Source organism: Spermophilus citellus (genome assembly GCF_964194105.1).
Source record: "Spermophilus citellus genome assembly, chromosome: 9".
NCBI classification, from domain to species: domain Eukaryota; kingdom Metazoa; phylum Chordata; class Mammalia; order Rodentia; family Sciuridae; genus Spermophilus; species Spermophilus citellus.
Window position 1 is genome coordinate 73,197,315 of NC_138191.1, and position 19,919 is coordinate 73,217,233.

The window sequence follows — 19,919 nt, forward strand, 5'->3', positions numbered from 1 at the left end:
GACTGGTTTTCATCTGTGTTCTTAGTTACTCCCGCCTATGTGAATTTATACGTGAGAAGGGATAAGTTAGATGGGTATCATTCTTGTATTTTTAAAGATTCAAGTGCAAAAGAAATTCCCAGAGGAGAATCAAAAAATATATAATTCTGTACCTTTCTTTGTCCCCTTCTTTGCCTTTTACAGAGGATGCTAGAGACATCAGTTCCATGTGGAAACAATAACTCCATTACTTCTCTTGACTGATTGAACCCATTCTAGTTTCATTGTAGTTCTCCTTTTTCTGTCCCTTCTATTGACCTTTCCTTCCCCCTTATCTCTTCACCTGCATGTGTACCTTGGTATTCACCAAAAACAAAACGAAACAAACTAAAAACAGATAAAACAAACACAAAGCCACAGGAAGTACAAAATTGAGAAGGCTAATAATGACGATTTTTCTAAGTTCATTGGAGATTACTTATCAGAGGATTTCCAGAGCTATTGAAAACAAATGAGCCCAGCAAGCTGCATGGGGGAGAAAAAGAAAAAGAAAGCTTTCTGCATTGCTCCACCTTTGACATAGAGGGCCTGTTTCACAAGGAATCACATAATGGTTATAGTCATTTTAGTGTTCAAATTTACAGAGCAATACTGGCAATCATGTCCAGAGGGAAAAGACAAGAGTGGCGCTGCTGTTAAAGTCTCGTGGCTTTCAAGTTGTTATAATCAATTTGAGCCTAGCCAATAATATCTCAAGTGTTAGGAAAAAAAAGAAGGGAATATTTTCTCTTTTTAAATTATTTTTCCTTGTCTTCAGTCAATAGATTGAAAAACGGAATGCAAACTAAAGTCTTACTCAATTTTTGGAATACCCAGGTCTTATAAAACCTATAAAATTCTGATTTGGTAAACATAGAAAGTAATGTAACCATATGATTGCCAAAAGAGTGCCATTACTAGGGCGCCTGGTATCACTCGTGAATTTGGAGAATTAGATGCCCACTCTAAGTATTTTATTGAGAAACACATTTTTTGACATAGTACCCTTCACTCTAGAATGCTAACAACAACAACTTTGTTTTTAAAGTCAGACTAAGTATGAAACCTGTGTTCACCAGATTCTGTTTCTATACTAGCATGATTTAGCACATCTGAGATTGGTTTTCTTCATAAGTAAAATGGAGAAAATGTTGAACATTGTGTTATCTTAACCACGGAGTAATTTAAAATGTATCATATAGAAGAGTACCTGAAAAACAAGTTCCCTTTCTTTAATCAGGTTATTGGGTATAAATCAGGCTGATCTAGTTGTTGATATAAACACAAGGCAACTAAATGAGTAACTTATACCAATTACAGGAAGAAGCTGCCCAAAATATACTGGGAGAGGATATTTGAAACACACACATCTGTTTATTATTTCAAACCCCCATGAATGTCTTATCAAAATGGTTCAGCTGGACTGAACCATGTGGAACCCTAAGGATTCTTCCAGCCAATGCTGAAAACACACATAGGTGAAGATGCTTCTTTGATTTATTTTCTCTACCCTCACATCATCGTAGCCTCAGTCCTTTGTACTTAACAACAATTTGGTTTGTGAGAAGAGGCAAACCCAAGGGAAAAAACCTACTAAGAACAACAACAGAGTGGGAAGGAAAAACCTAAAAGCCGCAATGTCCTCAGCTACATTCTGTTTAACTGAGATCAAAGGAGGAGTTGGAAAGAGAATGAGCTGGTCTCTCCAGAGATAAATGTAATGGAAAGGAGCAAGCTGGCCCCTAGCACTGGAGTGAATCCCCTGTTCTTGAACTCTCTCAAGAGGAGACAGCTGATGGCTATGTGGTTGACTCTCCAACAGTTAAGACTTCTATCTGAATGTCCTCAATTAATTGTGCCTCCCTTCGTTGACAAAAGTGACCTCACTATTTTAACCTTCTAGAAAGCTCCTCCTTTGCTTCTCCCAGTCTTGTTAGTGTCCAGTACATCCACCAATCCTTTCAGGTTGGAACCTGGAAGCCATTGCTGCTTCTCTTTTCTCTCTAGCCAACTTGAAAACCCAGTTAATCTCTAAGACCCACAGATATTTTAAATGTTATTTTATTATGAAAAAAGTCAAATAGACAAAATAAAAATGTTTGCATTTAGCCATCACCCAGATGGCACATTTTCAATTCATAGCTATCTACTTTAATCCTACCCCCTATCTCTTTCCAGATCACTAAATTTTAATGTCTAAATATTGATGAGATGTAGCCTAATTCTTCTTGACTCTGCTTTGATTAGTTCCTCCACACTCGTATGTTCTGTCAAGTTTGCCTTTACCTGACTCATAGTTTACCTTAGATTTTAAAAATTGTTTTGAAACTCAAATATTTACCATGTAAAACATTTTGATAGACATTCTATCAGACCCTCTAAATATAGTTCCAAATTCTTAGTATGTGTTTTCTTTCAGTTGGACCATTCTTACTTTCATAGATTTTTTTGCTTGATAGTCTCTAGGCTCAGACCCAGTGTTCAACAACAATACAATTCCTAAAGGCCATCAGGGCTTTGAGTAAATGCTTTCCTTTGTTTCTCGACCCTTTTCTTTGCCTAAATCCTTGCTTACACTGAAATGCTTGACTCAAGCATCACTTTTTAAAATTTTTTTTTTCTTAGTTGTAGTTGGACACAATACCTTTATTTATCTATTTATTTTTATGTGTTGCTGAGGATCAAACCCAGCACCTTGAACACACTAGGAGAGCACTCTACTGCTGAGCCACAACCCCAGCCCCTCAAGCATCACTTTTTTTTTGTAATCCTTCCCTGCAAATAATTTTGACTTTTTAATACTGAACATGACCTGAATAAAAAATTCCCTTCTCTGAGTTTTTACTCTACTACTAAATGCCTCTTTTATTTTTATGTATACATTACAGTCTAATAATCTGGGTCTTTGTTCATCTTTTCCAGTAGCCCTGGATCCCAGTAAATTAGGGGCTCTGTGTGGATGGCTTTGTTCCTGCCTTTGTGCTGTGGCATCAGACCCCTTATGATAGCTACCTTCCTGGCATACTGAGTTGAAATCCCTAGTTGCCAAAAAATTCTTGTCCCCAGGATGTGGCCCAATTTATTCTTGGGCAGACAGAAGAGCAGAACAATATGGGAAGACTTTTGAACTCACCCCCAGAACCAGCAACTTTGAGACATGCAAGAGGAGAGGTTGAGATCTCCAAAGAGACCCCATGTGCAGCATGGACCAGGCAGGTCACTTAGAGTTTGACTCCTCCAGGTGTCAGGCAGCAGAAAATGGGTAGCTTGTGAGACTAGAAAGTACACACCTTTCCTAAAAGATCAAAATTGTTCATCTCAGTGTGTTAGACATGAGCCAGGAAGAAATTTGCTGAGAGAATATCAAGTGCCAAATATTTCTTCTTATTAAGTTTTTGATAACATTTTAAAAATCTATCTCCAATTTAACCATATTAGAGTGAATTTTTCAAGAAACATCTTAATCTAAATAAACATTTTATAATCCCCCCCAAAATTACATGTAGACTTACTTCAAGTAGGTATTATGACTAGGAAATTGTTCTGAATATTAGAAATAAGAACACAAAAGAAGAGGTCTTTTATTTTCCTGTATTATACCCATCTAAAGAAACTTTCTCCTTGAAGATTAATTATCACAAAGCTGGACACTGGAAAGTTTAATGCCATTTAAATAATTCATATTTATATATTACTTCACAAAGATAATTTCTTGCCTATCTCCACTATCTTGAGGGAAGTGAGGTTACGTTCAGATAAGTGGTATTTTACTGAACAAGATTTCACTAAGACCATTGGGAATATACCCATATTATATATCCATTCCAGAAGATTGAGCGATAGGAAATATTTTTATTTCCAAATTCTCAATAAAGAAGCTAAGAGGTCAAGTGTCCAAAACCATGCAGTATGGAGAGACAAAAAAATCAGTATCAATCTTTTTTTCCCACCTATTAATATGTTACTTGAGACTAGTAAAAATATGTTGGAGTTAAATAACATATTCGTTTGTTAATTTATTTTTAGAAATATAGTCAGTCAAAGGATATAAAGTGCTTCATTTTCTTAGACTCTGACCCATACTTCAGATCTGCTGAGTCTTTTTCTCTTCATTTTTACATATCGTTTTGCAAGGATAGTCCACAGGGATGCAATCCTCATCGTTTTCTATATTACCAATAACTGATCTGAGAGCACAGTTTCTTTTAAAGTTTAATATAAACTTCTCCCAGTATGCTGTGAAGGGACTCAAATTCAGAAATATAAATGAAAACTTTTATTTTAATAAAAACTCAATTATATGCATCGGTGTTAACTTACCTTTAGAATGTGAACTCTGACAGGAGGGCACAGATCCTGACTTTCTGATTAATTTTTACTTATTTCCCAGTATAGATATTCGCATTTGGGAATTGGGAAATTCCATAAATATTTGAGTAACTAGATGATTGAATCAAACTCAATGTGGGTGAACTATTTTTCTTTAACCTGATTTAGGTGCTCATATTCAATTTGTGAGTCACTCTCAATTAATTTTATGAACTTAATTTAGATTGAATGCTTACATACATATAGTCAAATATTCATATTATATAAATAAATAAATATATATATATATATATATATATATATATATATATATATATTTCTACTTTCTGAATATGTAGAACAGATAACTGAATACATAATGTTATTAAAATATTAACTTTTCAGCATTTTATTGTCATATTTTTAGCAACTGGTTTTAAATTCCTCCAACCTCCATATACTGTTTTGGAGAAGAGACAAATCCCTAGCCAAATACCAAAACTGAGTACACTGTTTTTAAGAAGTCTTTGATCCTTTAGGTGAGGTGTGTATTTCCCAGTCTCACAAGCTACCCAACTTTAAGTTACCTGCCTGGTCCATGATGCACAAACTTTGGCCAGCTCAAACTCTGTTCTTACATGTCTCAAAGTTGCTGGCTCAGTGTGTGTTTGAGGAGGAGGGGGAGTTCAAGAGTTCTCTTACAGCTCTGCCCCTTTATTTACCTACGAATAAATTGTTACCATATCTTAGGGACTAAAATTTAATGGGAAAGGAATTTCAATTCAACTTGCCTGGAAAGAAGCTATCATAAGAGAAAGAAGTCTTATGCTACAACCCCCCACCCCACCACACACATACACACACACCCCCCCCCCAAAAAAAAACAACTTAAATGTGACGTCTACGCTAGCTCTGCTGCTCTGCTTCATTTTCTCATCCATTAAGATAATACCTACCTTCTAGAGCTTAGGTAAGGATTAGGTGAATTAATATTTATAAAGGATTTGGAAAAACATCTCCAGCTCATAGCTGTATACTATATGTGTGTCATAGCCAACCTCTGTATGTATTAAATGTCATATAACTCACTCTTTAAGAAAATAAATTTTATTTTATTAAAATGAAGAATAAACATTTAATGAATTTTCCAATCTTGACCTATTTGTATAACAAAGTTCTCCATAGTTTCACTCTTTGCTTTCAAATTAGGCCTCCAAGGCATTCAGAAAAGTCTCAGTCATCCTTATGATCATAGCTTTGTCCAACATTGTTCTTCCTCAGTTTCACTCCTTCTCTCCGACTATTATGTGTCTCATATTGTTCCATTTAGGTCTATCAGTTTCTTAGAGCTGCCATAGCAAATTACTAGCAATTTGGTAGCTTCAAAGACAACCCTTTATTCTCTCACAGCTTGGGAACTGGAAGTCTGCAATCAAGGAGTCAGTCAGCTGGGCTGTTTTCCTCCAAAGTGTACTGGGAAGAGTCCCTCCTAGCTTCTTTCTAGGGTTCTAGTGACCACAAGCCATCCTTGGTGTTTCTCGGCTTGAAGCTGCATCACGTCAATCTCTGCCTGTCTTCACAGGGCCTGCTTCTGTCCAGATTCCCTTCCTTTTATATGGACACCAGACATTGGATTAGGACCCACCCTAACCAGTATGACCTCATGTTAACTTAATTATATCCTAAAGGTACTACTTCCAAAAATAGTCATACATACGAACTTTGTGGGGTTAAGAATTGAACATTTCTTTAGGGGAGACACATGCAGCCTGCAACAGAGAGAAGAATACATACATTGTGATGTATACAGTGCTGAATAAATGCATTAATTAATAAGAGAACCAGTAATACAAAATTATGCTACAGAAAAAAAGATGAAAATAAATACATGGTAGAGTATGTTGATTTATAATCTTATGGCATTCTTTTGAATTAATACAAAGAGTATTATAAATTCACAGTTGAACGTATATTAATATCATTATAATTAAATAACAAAATTAAAAATATTACAATATAGATTGAGTAGTCAAGTTTAGTGCTTTTGAAAGAAAAAATACCATTTTCCTTTGCAACTATAAAGAAAGCTTCACATTATAAACTATGTATGGAAGGTGAGGTCTTCAGTATTTTTTTTAAATAAATGATGCTTTACCTTTAACCAGTTAATAATAAGAATTCTCAAATGGTGATGGAAAATAGTATGAATTCATGACAACTATACGAAAATAACATTTTAAATTAATATATCCACAGATGATAATGAGTGTGGAAATTTAACCCAGCCCTGTGGTGAAAATGCTAACTGCACTAACACAGAGGGAAGCTATTACTGTATGTGTGCCCCTGGATTTAGATCCAGCAACAACCAAGACACGTTTATCACCAATGATGGAACCATCTGCATAGGTAAGTTCAATTATCTAGCATAACATTTGTACCTGTCTATTACTGCATAATTTCTCCAGGGATTAAACAATATTTGAACTAAATTCTGCTGGATTAAATAATATTTGAACTAAATTCCCTGACTGAACCCTAGTTGATAAATGCTTTTAGAAACTTCATCTTTCCTTATCAGTAACAAATACTTATTTATCCAAGAAATTAAGAAGAGGAACTATTTTCAAAGCATATTCTCTAGAGACAAAAATCTTTAAACTTTGAGAATAATAAGTCATCCTAATCATGTTTCTAAAAATTACTTAATTTACTGGATGATAAAATTAATTGTGATTGATAATATGATAAATTAATAGACAAATTGAGATCCTAAGAAATTAATCATACTATCAAAGAAAAATATGGGACTGGAACTCAGGACTACATATGCAAATCAGCCAGGAATAATATGATGTTACTTTACATAGTTAGATAAAACAGAGATATTCAAATTAGTCTAGATCACACTAAAAAATCTTTGATTTTTGCTCTAATAAAATCCTCATCAGCAAGCTAAGAAGTCTGGCAATATTAATAGTAACACATGATAAGTTAGGAAACAGTAGTCAAAGAAAATTTATCAGTAAAATGTCTGTTTCAAAGAAATTATCCAGTCTCATGTACCTATGCTTTACACTTTCTTACGCAAATAGGAAGATTTTAGTCTCTTCATTTTATAGCCAAGGAAAGTGAAGGGCTACTCCAGTTCACACATTTAAGATAAAGGGAGGACTAGAATCACAGTCTTATATCTAGAAATCCATTATTCTTTCCACAGGAGACTTAAATAGCTGGGCCATTTAAATCTCACACTGAATCATGTAATATAGTGGATCAAGCTTTGCAAGGGCATAAAGGATTTTAAATATGAGAAAATAATGCTATTCTTATTGAACAATAATTTCATCTTTAATGGTTGCAGAAAATGTTTTATTGGAATACAGCATTATGATGTATTTAGGATCTAGGAATCTATGAAGTACTGCCCAGAAAGTTTATAGTACCTTTCTATTTGCCCTCTCAAGCCTATATTCTTGTCCCTTATCTGGATAGAATATCATAATGCATTTGCCCTTTAATAATTACATGCTGATTATGTAACTCTGTAAATTTAGTAGAAATGTTTCAATTAGCGAAGAAGCCCAACTTATTGCATCTCAATCACTGTAAGTTAATACGATTTTATCTATGCGTTCAATTTTCTAACTCCTCTTGTCCCTAGAAGACATGTGTCTTCATCTGATCATTTTTATTATTAATATCACTCAATTCACAAAGGGATATATTTCTCCCTTCATATTCCTTATTAAGTGAAGACTTCCTGTTGTAGAAGAAACTGAATCCTGGACAGCAGAGAAAATACACACACACACACACACACACACACACACACACACACACACAAATTGAATGCCAGCATTTTAAAGAGGTGTACTATATTTATAACGTAAGCCATCTTTCTTCTCCCAATATTCATCTCTGTTAAGATCCTGTGGAATGACCCTCAGTTTCTGCTAATTCCCTTTTTAGTTATTTTAAGTAGTCAGAAAACACAACAACTATATGAAAAACCAATACCCAGTTCCGAGTCCTTCTGTTGCTACCTGCTTTGTTTGATGGATTATTCAGTGGAAAACTCATTCTCTGGAAAAAAAAAATGTTATTTCTCACCATTTTCTGTTGTCCTTAAGGATTAAGCTCTTTTGAGAAGCTGTGCAATTATTTCGTCTTTTGCCAATCGGTAGTGATATTTTTTGTGCACAATGATAATCCTCAGGGAATTTGAACAGAGAACCATAAATCCATTTGCTTTTTACATTAGTTTAACCCATTGTAGTATATTGCTTTTTGATTTGAAAATTTAGCAGATCCCCAAATTTGACACCTCTAGTAATTAAAATCATTAAAAACCTTAGTAAGTAGAAAATGAAAGACTCCAATTTGGGGCAAGAAAAGACCCAAGTGAGATTATTTACCTTTAGTCCATATGCATATGATATTTTCCACAAATAGGATAATTTTGTCACAGAGGCTGTGGGTGAGATTTAACACTGTGCATATTTTTCTTCTCCTTGGAATCACAGCAAAACAGAACATCAGATACCCAGTTTCTAAAAGACCTAGATCTAGATCAACATTTCACAAATGGTGAAACTGAACCATCCAAAGTGACTCCTAAGGCCCAATGAGTAGAAGTCACGAATTCTTTCTTTTTACCCTGTGCTTTAGAGCAATGTTTACCTCTTAATTTGTTGTGGACTACTTTCTATGGGTATTCTATGTAATTGTAGATTTTTTTCTTAGTATTGGATAATATTAAAATTAAATTTGGTCTTTGTAAATTATTTCCAATAATTTTATATTTTTATATTTTCTTTGCCACTTAAAAATCATACATTATAAAACTCTATCATTAATAATAATTATAAGTATCATATGATCATAACCAGGATATGATCATGTTTTGAAAGACAATTATGATAAAATACCACTGGGTTGGCTAGTTGTAGGCATGAAAAATAAACATAACCTTATTAATGAAAAAATAGTAAATGAATTATGATTGTTAGTGATGTGCTTGCACTTAGTAATATTAAGTTATTAGAATGAAGTAAAGTGATAGATTTGATAGTAGGGAAGTGGGTCAATTACTACACCTGTTCTGTGAATCCTAGCTTGATTAAAATAGTTACATAGTTGCAATTTAGCTTTCATTAAGATGGAGGAGTGGGTTCTCTTTCTCTTATAGCTTTGGGGATTCTGGGACATGTCAACCTAGAAATAAATGCATTAGCAACCTGTACTGCGAAACCTACTTATTAGGGTTCTTACTATGAGAAAAACACACATGTGAATAGAATCACTTGTCCTGATTTTCCAGTTCCAGTGTCAGGTATCTGCTGTATCCTAGACATTACTCCAAGCACCCTCACCTGTATTTCCACATCTGTTATAAAATAGCACTCTTTTGAGTTAAAAGTATTACCCAAGGTCACATAGCTAGTAAGTGTGAGAATCCAGTATAAATTAAAGTCTTCTATCTAGTAAACTCAGTGCATTTTCTTGCAGAAAGGTGAGACCACAGTAGATTTTTTTTTTAGGTTCAAGCCATTTAGGCCTTGCAAAAGATTGAAAGAGAATTTAGTGAGGATGTTGCTGCAATGATAAGTTATATTCCATTTGACCACACCAATGTCATCCCTTTATGACATGAGATTTTTTTTAAAAGATTTTTGCTTCTTTACATATTATCAGATAAAAGGGGGGGCATAAAACAAGATGCCAAGGATAGATGAAGCTCTTTTGACAGGCGTATAACCAGTTGGGGCAGTCAACCCAACACTACTGGGTTAAACTCTAATAATTCTACTACTGAGGCCCAGAGTGATGATATCAAATTCAGTAAGCCTTACTTCATATTTTAGTAAAACATTATGGAAACAAAAGCATAAATCAGGCATTAGATGGAAAATCATTGCTTTAATGGGAAATTTAATAGTTAATCATAAAGTTGAAGTTAAAATATAAAACTTTGCTAGTGTTTCAAGATATTGCTACTACTACTACTACTGCTCTCATTATTATTAGATCACCATATTGTCACTTGATGAACTCAGAGGCTAAATGCCCATTTGATGCAAGTTACTGGGCTATCAACCAACCAGGTGGGTAATGATCAGGGTGCTTGAACTAAAGCAAACACCCCAACTGAAACCCCAAGGGTTATAAGGAGGCACAGGGCAAAGCTGAAACAGAGTCAGTTATTAGCACCAAGGTCTTGTGTATTTAAACCCAAAGTACAAGTGAGTGGATGGAAATTGAATTCATATGGGCAAGATTTGTATGTTACTCAGAAATTGGATTTGGGATGAAATTATTAAGAATGTTGCACATTTAAATAAATGGTTTTGGAATCGAGAGAAGTCAGCACCTCATTTACAGTATCCATAGAAGTCATCTAAAACTATATAACACAGGTATGCAAAGAACATATTAATTGGCTCACCCGACAAAATATATTGTGCTATTTATGATACTTCATCCATCTATTAACAACTTCACTGGGGTGTTTTTCCAATTGGGGTGCAGCATGTGTTACTTTCAACAGCTGTGCTCCAGGAAAAAAAAAGACCTATCCTGGCTTTAGTTCCATATATTTTTTCTTAATTCTTTGACCTAATGAAAAATAATAACCCTAGTCTGCACTCCTGTCTGCACTGGTTTGGTCTTTAGCCCAGCCAAGAAGACTTTTCTTGATAGTTCTCCATAGCCCTGGAGTCATAGTCAACCTGTTTGTCTCTTACTTTATTTCCTGTCCATTTGTTTTTGTGGGAAATAGTTTCTGAACACACATAGACATAAGGGAAAGCAGGGTGAAGAGGCTACAGCAGCACTCCAGATTCTTTGGGTGGAGTGCACTTAAATTTCTACAAGGTCCAGATCTTGAACTTGTCAGAAGAACCAGAGGATACTAACCTTTAAAATTGAATCCCATCACCTTTCTAGCTAATGGAAATTACTTCAAGAACATAGAAGAAGTTTTGCTGTCAAATCTGGCCTTTAGTGGTATGATTATGGTTGTTTTTGTCTTATCGCAATTTCAAGTGATAAATTAGAAAGAGCTGCATTTAAGATAACCAGCTAGATGTCACTTTAAATTACTTCTGTTTAAATACTGGTAAACACTGTGGGTTTTTAAAGATCAAATTGCAAATTTATTGTGAATTGTGCTGCTATGAACATCGATGTAGCAGTATCCCTATAGTACGCTCTTTTAAGGTCTTCAGGGAATAGTCTGAGAAGGACAATAGCTGGGTCAAATGGTGGTTCCATTCCCAGCTTTCCCAGGAATCTCCATACTGCTTTCCAAATTGGCCACACCAATTTGCAGTCCCACCAGCAATGTACAAGTGTACCCTTTTCCCCACATCCTCGCCAGCACTTGTTGTTGTTTGACTTCATAATGGCTGCCAATCTTACTGGAGTGAGATGGTATCTTAGGGTGGTTTTGATTTGCATTTCTCTGACTGCTAGAGATGGTGAGCATTTTTTCATGTACTTGTTGATTGATTGTATGTCCTCCTCTGAGAAGTGTCTGTTCAGATCCTTGGCCCATTTGTTGATTGGGTTATTTGTTATCTTATTGTTTAATTTTTTGAGTTCTTTGTATACTCTGGATATTAGGGCTCTATCTGAAGTGTGAGGAGTAAAGATTTGTTCCCAGGATGTAGGCTTCCTATTTACCTCTCTTATTGTTTCTCTTGCTGAGAAAAAAACTTTTTAGTTTAAGTAAGTCCCATTTGTTTATTCTTGTTATTAACTCTTGTGCTATGGGTGTCCGATTAAGGAATTTGGAGCCTGACCCACAATATGTAGATTGGAGCCAACTTTTTCTTCTATCAGGCGCAGAGTCTCTGATTTGATATCAAGCTCCTTGATCCATTTTGAGTTAACTTTTGTGTGTGGCGAGAGAAGGGGATTCAGTTTCATTTTGTTGCATATGGATTTCCAGTTTTCCCAGCACCATTTGTTGAAGATGCTATCCTTCCTCCATTGCATGCTTTTAGCCCCTTTATCAAATATAAGATAGTTGTAACTTTGTGGATTAGTCTCTGTGTCCATTATTCTTTACCATTGGTCCACCCACCTGTTTTGGTACCAGTACCATGATGTTTTTGTTACTATTGCTCTGTAGTATAGTTTGAAATCTTGTATCGCTATGCCGCCTGATTCACACTTCCTGCTTAGAGCTGCTTTTGCTATTCTGGGTCTTCTATTTTTCCATATGAATTTCATGATTGCTTTATCTATTTCTATAAGAAATGCCATTGGGATTTTGATTGGCATTGCATTAAACCTATAGAGAGCTTTTGGTAATATTGCCATTTTGATGATGTTAGTTCTGCCTATCCATGAACAGGGTATATTTTTTCATCTTCTAAGATCTTCTTCTATTTCTCTCTTTAGGGTTCTGTAGTTTTCTAGACTGTGGAACCAACCTAGATGCCCTTCAATAGATGAATGGATAAAAAAATGTGGCATTTATACACATTGGAGTATTATTCTGCACTAAAAAATGAAAAAATCATGGAATTTGCAGGGAAATAGATGGCACTAGAGCAGATTATGCTTAATGAAGCTAGCCAATCCCTAAAAAACAAATGCCAAATGTCATCTTTGATATAAGGAGAGCAACTAACAACAGAATAGGGAGGAACAGCATGAGAAGATCACCATTAAACAGGGTAGAGAGGGGGGAGGGAAAGAGAGAGAGAATGGAAATTGCATGGTAAAGGAAGGAGACCCTCATTGTTATACAAAATTACATATAAGAGGAAGTGAGGGGAAAGGGGAAAAAAACAAGAGAGAGAAATGAATTACAGCAGATGGGGTAGAGAGAGAAGATGGGAGGAGAGGATAGTAGAGGATAGGAAGGGCAGCAGAATACAACAGACACTAGTATGGCAGTATGTAAAAAAGTGGATGTGGAACCAATGTGAATCTGCAATATGTATATGGGGTAAAAATGGGAGTTCATAATCTGCTTGAATCAAATGTATGAAATATGATATGTCAAGAGCTTTGTAATGTTTTGAACAACTAATAATAATAAAAAAAGAATAAAAAAGACAAAACAAAAATAAATAAATAAATAAATAAATGCAAAAAAAAAAAAAAAACAAATTGCAAATTTAAAGTTACTGGTTCATTCATTATTAGAAAATATCTCTAAGAAATTGCAGCTGGGCTTCTAAACACGAAAGCCTTGGCATTGAACCAGGCATGGTGGCCTGTGCCTATAATCCAAGGGGCGTGAGAGGCTGAGGCAAGAGGATCAGGAGTTCAAAGCTAGCCTCAGCAAAATCGAGGTGCTAAGCAACTGAATGAGATCCTGTTTCTAAATAAAATACAAAATAGGGCTGGGAATGTGACTCAGTGGTTGAGTGCCCCTGAATTAAATCCCCCATTACCCCCACACACCAAAAAACCTTGGCATTAATTTAAGGTAATGATCTGGATGATTCAGTTTCTTGAAATCACTCTCTTTCCTGGAAGTGTATTTATACTATATTTATAACTTTAAGTCATATTTCATTGTAGTATATAAAATTTTGAATTCAGAATACAAATGAATTGAGCTTAAAGCCTAGCACCTTTATTGTGGTTTTAATAAATAAATAAATTCTGTGCAATTTATTACTTTATCTTCACTTTATCTATGATGATTGCATATGAAGAATCATAGTAAAAGTAAAATATGTACAAAAGTAATAAGTTGTGGTAAATTTGAAGGAAGTTGAATAACACATCTGCTACATCTTAATTTTTATGTATAAAATGAAGGTTTGGAAAGAAAGTTAATAATTCTTTTATTCTCCAGATTATTTGAAACCCAGTCTTTACAATAAATTTAGCTTAAGACTAAACAACAAATAATTTAAAGTATATTTTTAAATTTGGTTTTTATTAAATTACACCTAAATGTTACATTTCAATGATGGAAATTATTTAAATGACTATGTTGATGAATCATTGCTATTCAGAAAGCAATTTGAGAATTTGGCCCATGAATGACATTTTTAGTACACAGTGAAAATGAATTGGCCAAATTAGAGTTCAAAAATATGTTGTCTTGTTTTCTTTGCTTTTTACCAAATGATAGGATGTTTCTTACTTTCTTGTACAGTTTGATATGAAATCACCAACCATATGTAATACTGCTATCAACAAACAAGGTAAACAACTATTTGAACACTAAATTAAAAAAACTAATTTTTCAAATATTTCCAGATATAGATGAGTGCAGTGAATCAGTTGTGTGTGGTGCTCACGCGGTGTGTGAAAATGTGAACGGTGGGTACAACTGCTTCTGTGAGGAAGGTTATCAGACATCCACAGGAAAGGCGCAGTTCATGCCTAATGATGGCTCTTACTGCCAAGGTAATTTATGTTATTAAATTTTTTTGTGTAGTCAAAGAACTATGTGAAACATTTACAACACAATTGTGAAGTATCAAAGAATTATATTTCCAAGAAAATGTGCCAGCATTCATTTGTCTATAAAATGAATTAAGAAAAGGTTATTGTTTTATTTAACAGAAGAGGTAGGCAGCATGTTTTATGCATTTAATAGTCATTCCTTAATCCTTTCTTCCATTTTCTACAAACTATTATGTATTCTAAAATTGAAATGGAAACTCTAGTGTTAAAGAATATGATTTCATGAATTTTTATGAATGAGTGAACAAAATCATTGTCATCAATATGATTAGCTTAGGAAAATATTTTTTTAAACTTACCATGTAATCTATTTTTCCTGCAGAAAATGTGAATGCAAACTGCCATTTAGATAATGCCTGCATTGCCAAAAATATTAATAAAACTTTAAAAAAAGTAAGTAGACAAGCTGAGTTCAAATTTATTCTCTTTTGCCATTTTGGTCTCAATTAAAATACTTCCAATGTCTTATCTCAAGAAGAGTAAGTATCAGTTGAACTTCAATCTCAACTTGTGGTAATTGTTTACATATAAGGTCTAAATATTGTGTAACCATTACAAATAGAATTAGTTTTAAAATCTCCAAAGTGTTGAGGTTTGGAGATTTTAAACTTCTACAGGTTTAATTTATGTGATTTGTTAATTATTCAGTATACTGGAAAACTACCTTCTTCCTATAAAGAAGGTTATTAAATAAAATAGTAAAATTTTCTTTGACTCCTGATCCAATCCTATGTTCTAAGAAGACATAGTTGAATACAACTAGATTTTGTACTTCAAAGTGTATACTTCAACTAGCAAATAAAGTCAGACTTTCATAAAATTATTGTCATGTGATTGAAAATATGAATCTCAACAAGAGCAATCAACTATCAGCTAAAGCAAATTTCTCTTTGATCACATAGTAAAGAATCTTCTTTGGCTGATTAAAATCTAATTTAAGTTATTAAGTTATAATTTATCACTTAGGATATCAATATTTATAAGGAGTAAGGAGCTTAAATATTAACATATTTTTTTGGTTAAGATATAATTCCATATTGGAATATAGGAAGTTACTTTAAAAGTTATTTTTTAAATTGTCCATTCAAATACATTCTGTGTCTTTTATGAAGAAAACGCTATGCTTTTTAAGTTATCTACTAATCCTTTGAAAATAATTCAGATTTAATTGATGCATGTTTTGGTTTAAGTTTAATCTGGTAATTAAACATATATGTATAGGACAAGAAAACCAACATTAGAATAAACTTAACATATGAGTTTTATTCTTGAAAAGCTATAAAAGTTAAATTGGCTCCCTTGTCTGGACTCATTTTTGCTTAGATGGGACTGATAAAAGAACCTATGGCTTTGTTACAAGAAGTCTATAGAAATTCTGTGACTGAGCTTTCACCGACGGATGTAATTACATATATAGAAATATTAGCTGAATCATCCCCCTTACTAGGTTACATGAATAACACTATCTCAGCCAAGGACACCCTTTCTAATGCAACTCTAACTGTGAGTATGTTGAGCTTTAACTTTTAATATAATTCATCTTTACATTTTTCCTTACATTTGGGATTAGTGAAGGATTCCAATATTTTAAAGACTTACTTTCTTTTGTAGGAATTTGTAAAAACCATGAATAATTTTGTTCAAAAGGATACATTAATAATCTGGGACAAACTGTCGACAAATCACAGGAGAGCTTATCTTACAAAACTGATGCATACTGCTGAACAAGTTACGTTAAGGATTTCTCAGAATTTCCAAAAGAGCACTCAATTTGATACAAATTCAACTGATGTAGGTAAGACTTGAAGGTCAATTTCAAAGCAGTAGTGTTTTCAAGCAAGCCAGTCTCCAAAGGAGGGATGGGTGTTTAAAACAGTGTAAAATTGGTAGGTTTATCAATGTAGAAGTGAATATCGATGTATAGTGCAGGAGCTATATGAACAAAGTACTGCACAGCAGAAAAAATGACTATAGAGGTGCTGCTTCCTTCCTGACACATCCATCTTTTCTCATCCCTGAATTGTTTAGCATTTAAATATACAGAGCACAATACCTTCCTGTTATTTGCAGTCAGTTATATTATAACTTCTTAGAATCTACTTTGACCAAAGATAGTGACATCAGATCTTCTTAGTATATTTAAATATCTGTTTAGGAACCCTTTGCTTTTTGATAATATGAAGTAGTAAATATGGTAAGTTAAAAAGCTCCCTGCTTAATGCAGTTTCATACTAAAACCATTCATGATCTTGGGTCAAATTAAGGATACCTATAAAGTTGTCCTAAGGAAGCAAGATATATTTTTTAAATAATCATTGCATTTTGTTATTACATTTTCTGGGTTATGACCTGTTATGTAATAGTATATTAAAAAAATAATTATCAAGATTTCACCACTTATCAAAATTAGCTTTGTAAGCATTTTGATTGATACATGGGGGCCCTAAATTTCTAGATATTGCTTCAAAAAAGGTAAAAATCACCAGCTAAGGGAATTATCTCACACTAATTTAATTCATTCACTCTTCAGATAGTAAGGTATGTTATAGATAACATACTCTAAGTAGATGTTGCTTATCTTGGGTTTAGTAATTATGTATGAAGACCCTTGAATGCATATGTATTTTATCATTTATTTAACACAGTATGAATTAAACCATGAGTGCTATAATGAAATGAAAAATTAAAATGTCATATTTTTAAGATATAAATTATAATGTTTGCTTAGCACTTTGAGACATGCCTCTAATAGCCTGTAATTCCAGAGACTGGGGAGGCCAAGGCAGGAGAAAAGCAAGTTTCAGATCAGCCTCAGCAACTCAGCTAGGCCTTAAGCAACTTACTGAGATGGTGTTTCAAATAAAAAATAAAATGGGCTGGGATTTAACTTAGTGATAAAGCACCCCTTGTTCAATACCCAATACCAAAACAATAACAACAAAAAATTACACTTCTTGGATATGTTCAGAATATGTTCATTTATTAGGAAGTTGAAATATAATAATGATGGATTAAACTGTCTCTAAATAAACAAATACATTGATTATGAATAGTGAGTAAACTAATTTTGGAGAATTTATGAATTTCATGGTTTTGTTTCAGCTTTCAAAGTTTTCTGTTTTGATTCATATCACATGAAACATATTCATCCCCATATGAATGTGGACGGAGATTATATAAAGATCTTTCCAAAGAGAAAAGCTGCATACAATTCAGATGGTAGGACAATCTTATATACAATGTTTCAATGAATTTGCAATAAAAGTTGTCATGCATTTGATTATATCACATGCACATATAATGTGTGTTTTCCTATATAAAAATATTTAATGTATATTTACATAATATCTACAATTTGTATTTAAAAGTTCATTTTTAGTACCTGAGGAAAATTTTAGCTGACCTGGGTCTTTATTCTTCTTCATGAAAACAAATTTGAGATCGTGTGAAACAAAATATAGATCATGTTTATAAAATACTAAGTTATTTAGACTTCTCTTTTCACTTGTCATTTCTTAGCCTTTGTACAGTAAACCCTTAACTAACCTAAAGACAGCATTATTTAAAAACTTGAATCAGAGAATGCTAGCACCAACAGTCAACTTAATGACTATATAATTTATATCTCATTTTATAGATAATGAAACTAAGGTGCAAAGTTAATGGATTCATCTCCATGCTTATCAGAAACTAGTACAGAATCAGTACTAGGTAGGAGGATGTTAAAAAAGAAATCATCTCAACAATATTTTCCCTGTCAACTAACCAGAACCAAACAAGTAGCTACTATTTAAATTTAACCATTTATCTGCTCTCTCAGAGCAGTATGCTTAGAAAAATCTCTGCTGATAGAAGAATTTTTATTGTAGTTGTTCTCATGTGGGTAAAAATATATTACCTAGGAAAACATGAATCAGAATATATCTTCAAATAATATGTGGATGGTCATAAATACAAATGAAAAAAATATACAAGACACACAAAGTCTCATGTGTAGACACTATTTCATAAAAAAAGATGAGATTTCTTTCTTATTAAGAACATGGTATACATCCATTCTCAGAAGAAAGCCTTTTTGTTTTGTTTCCACTGCACTAACCAGGGATTTTTTTTCCTCATTCAACAATATTGTCCTTTCCATTCTTCCTGTCATTTTCTATACAATTGTAAGAAACGTATAGTCATAAAACAAAGGAAAAGCCAGATGTGGTGGTACATGCCTGTATTACCAGTGGGTGGGGAGGCTGAGGCACAAGTTCAAAGCCAGACTCAACTACTTAGTAAGTAGATAAACAACTCAGACCCTGTCTCTAAATAAAATACAAAAAAAGGGCTGGAGATGTGGCTCAGTGGTTAAGTGCTCCTGAGTTCAATCCCCAATACCACCTCCCCCCCAAAAAATAATCGAAGGAAAATAACTAAACCACACTGACTTCGAACCCTTGACGCTAAGTTATTATACCACATTCTAATTAGCTAAGTCTACATATATAATACTTAATAGCTATTCCAAAGAACACAAACTGTTGAAATTTCAGACATTGAATAGCGTTTAGAGGTTGGGGGAAAAAAAAAACATTGAAAATAACCATTATAGTGACAGATGATGAAATTGTCATGGAATTAGTATCTCAAAAGGATACTGTCTGATTGTCTGATTGTATGGTAACTTTGTTATATTTAATGATCGCACATATAAACCGACATTGAAAGGCATAGTAATATCAGCTCTCGATAAAGCAGAATGAGAAAATGTCTTTTCCTCAAGGTTGGATCTTAAATATAAGGGCAAATCTAACAAACTGATCATACCCTCTCAGTGATGTTTATGTGTGATTTCACTTATTGACAGCATTCATAACTAAAACACATGTATTATTTAAAACATGCACATTGCTATTTGTAGGAATATGTAGTAGGTCCATGGGGAACAGCTTGATTTCTAATATTTTTTATAGGCTGAATTTTAGAAGAATGAAGGAAAGGGGGCTGAGGATGAAAAGAACAAGATTCAGTACTCTGACCATGGTTTTGTAATAAAAAGATAATAGACTTTTATTGAGAGATTCCACATGCTTACTTTTAAATTACTTATGAAATTCAAATAATATTTAGACAACAAAATAGAGAAGCATATAAATTCCTGTTGA

General features: G+C 33.6%; 1 protein-coding gene across 1 annotated transcript in view; it reads left to right on the forward strand.

Annotated features, from left to right (window-relative positions):
* The window catches only part of ADGRL4 (adhesion G protein-coupled receptor L4), a 114,048-nt gene that overhangs the window by 55,927 nt on the left and 38,202 nt on the right, over positions 1–19,919 (forward strand). The window contains exons 3-8 of the mRNA XM_081305360.1: positions 6,583–6,735; positions 14,560–14,709; positions 15,092–15,162; positions 16,093–16,272; positions 16,381–16,564; positions 17,872–17,988. Coding sequence (XP_081161486.1) covers positions 6,583–6,735; positions 14,560–14,709; positions 15,092–15,162; positions 16,093–16,272; positions 16,381–16,564; positions 17,872–17,988 — 855 coding nt within the window. The remainder of the gene's footprint in view (positions 1–6,582; positions 6,736–14,559; positions 14,710–15,091; positions 15,163–16,092; positions 16,273–16,380; positions 16,565–17,871; positions 17,989–19,919) is intronic.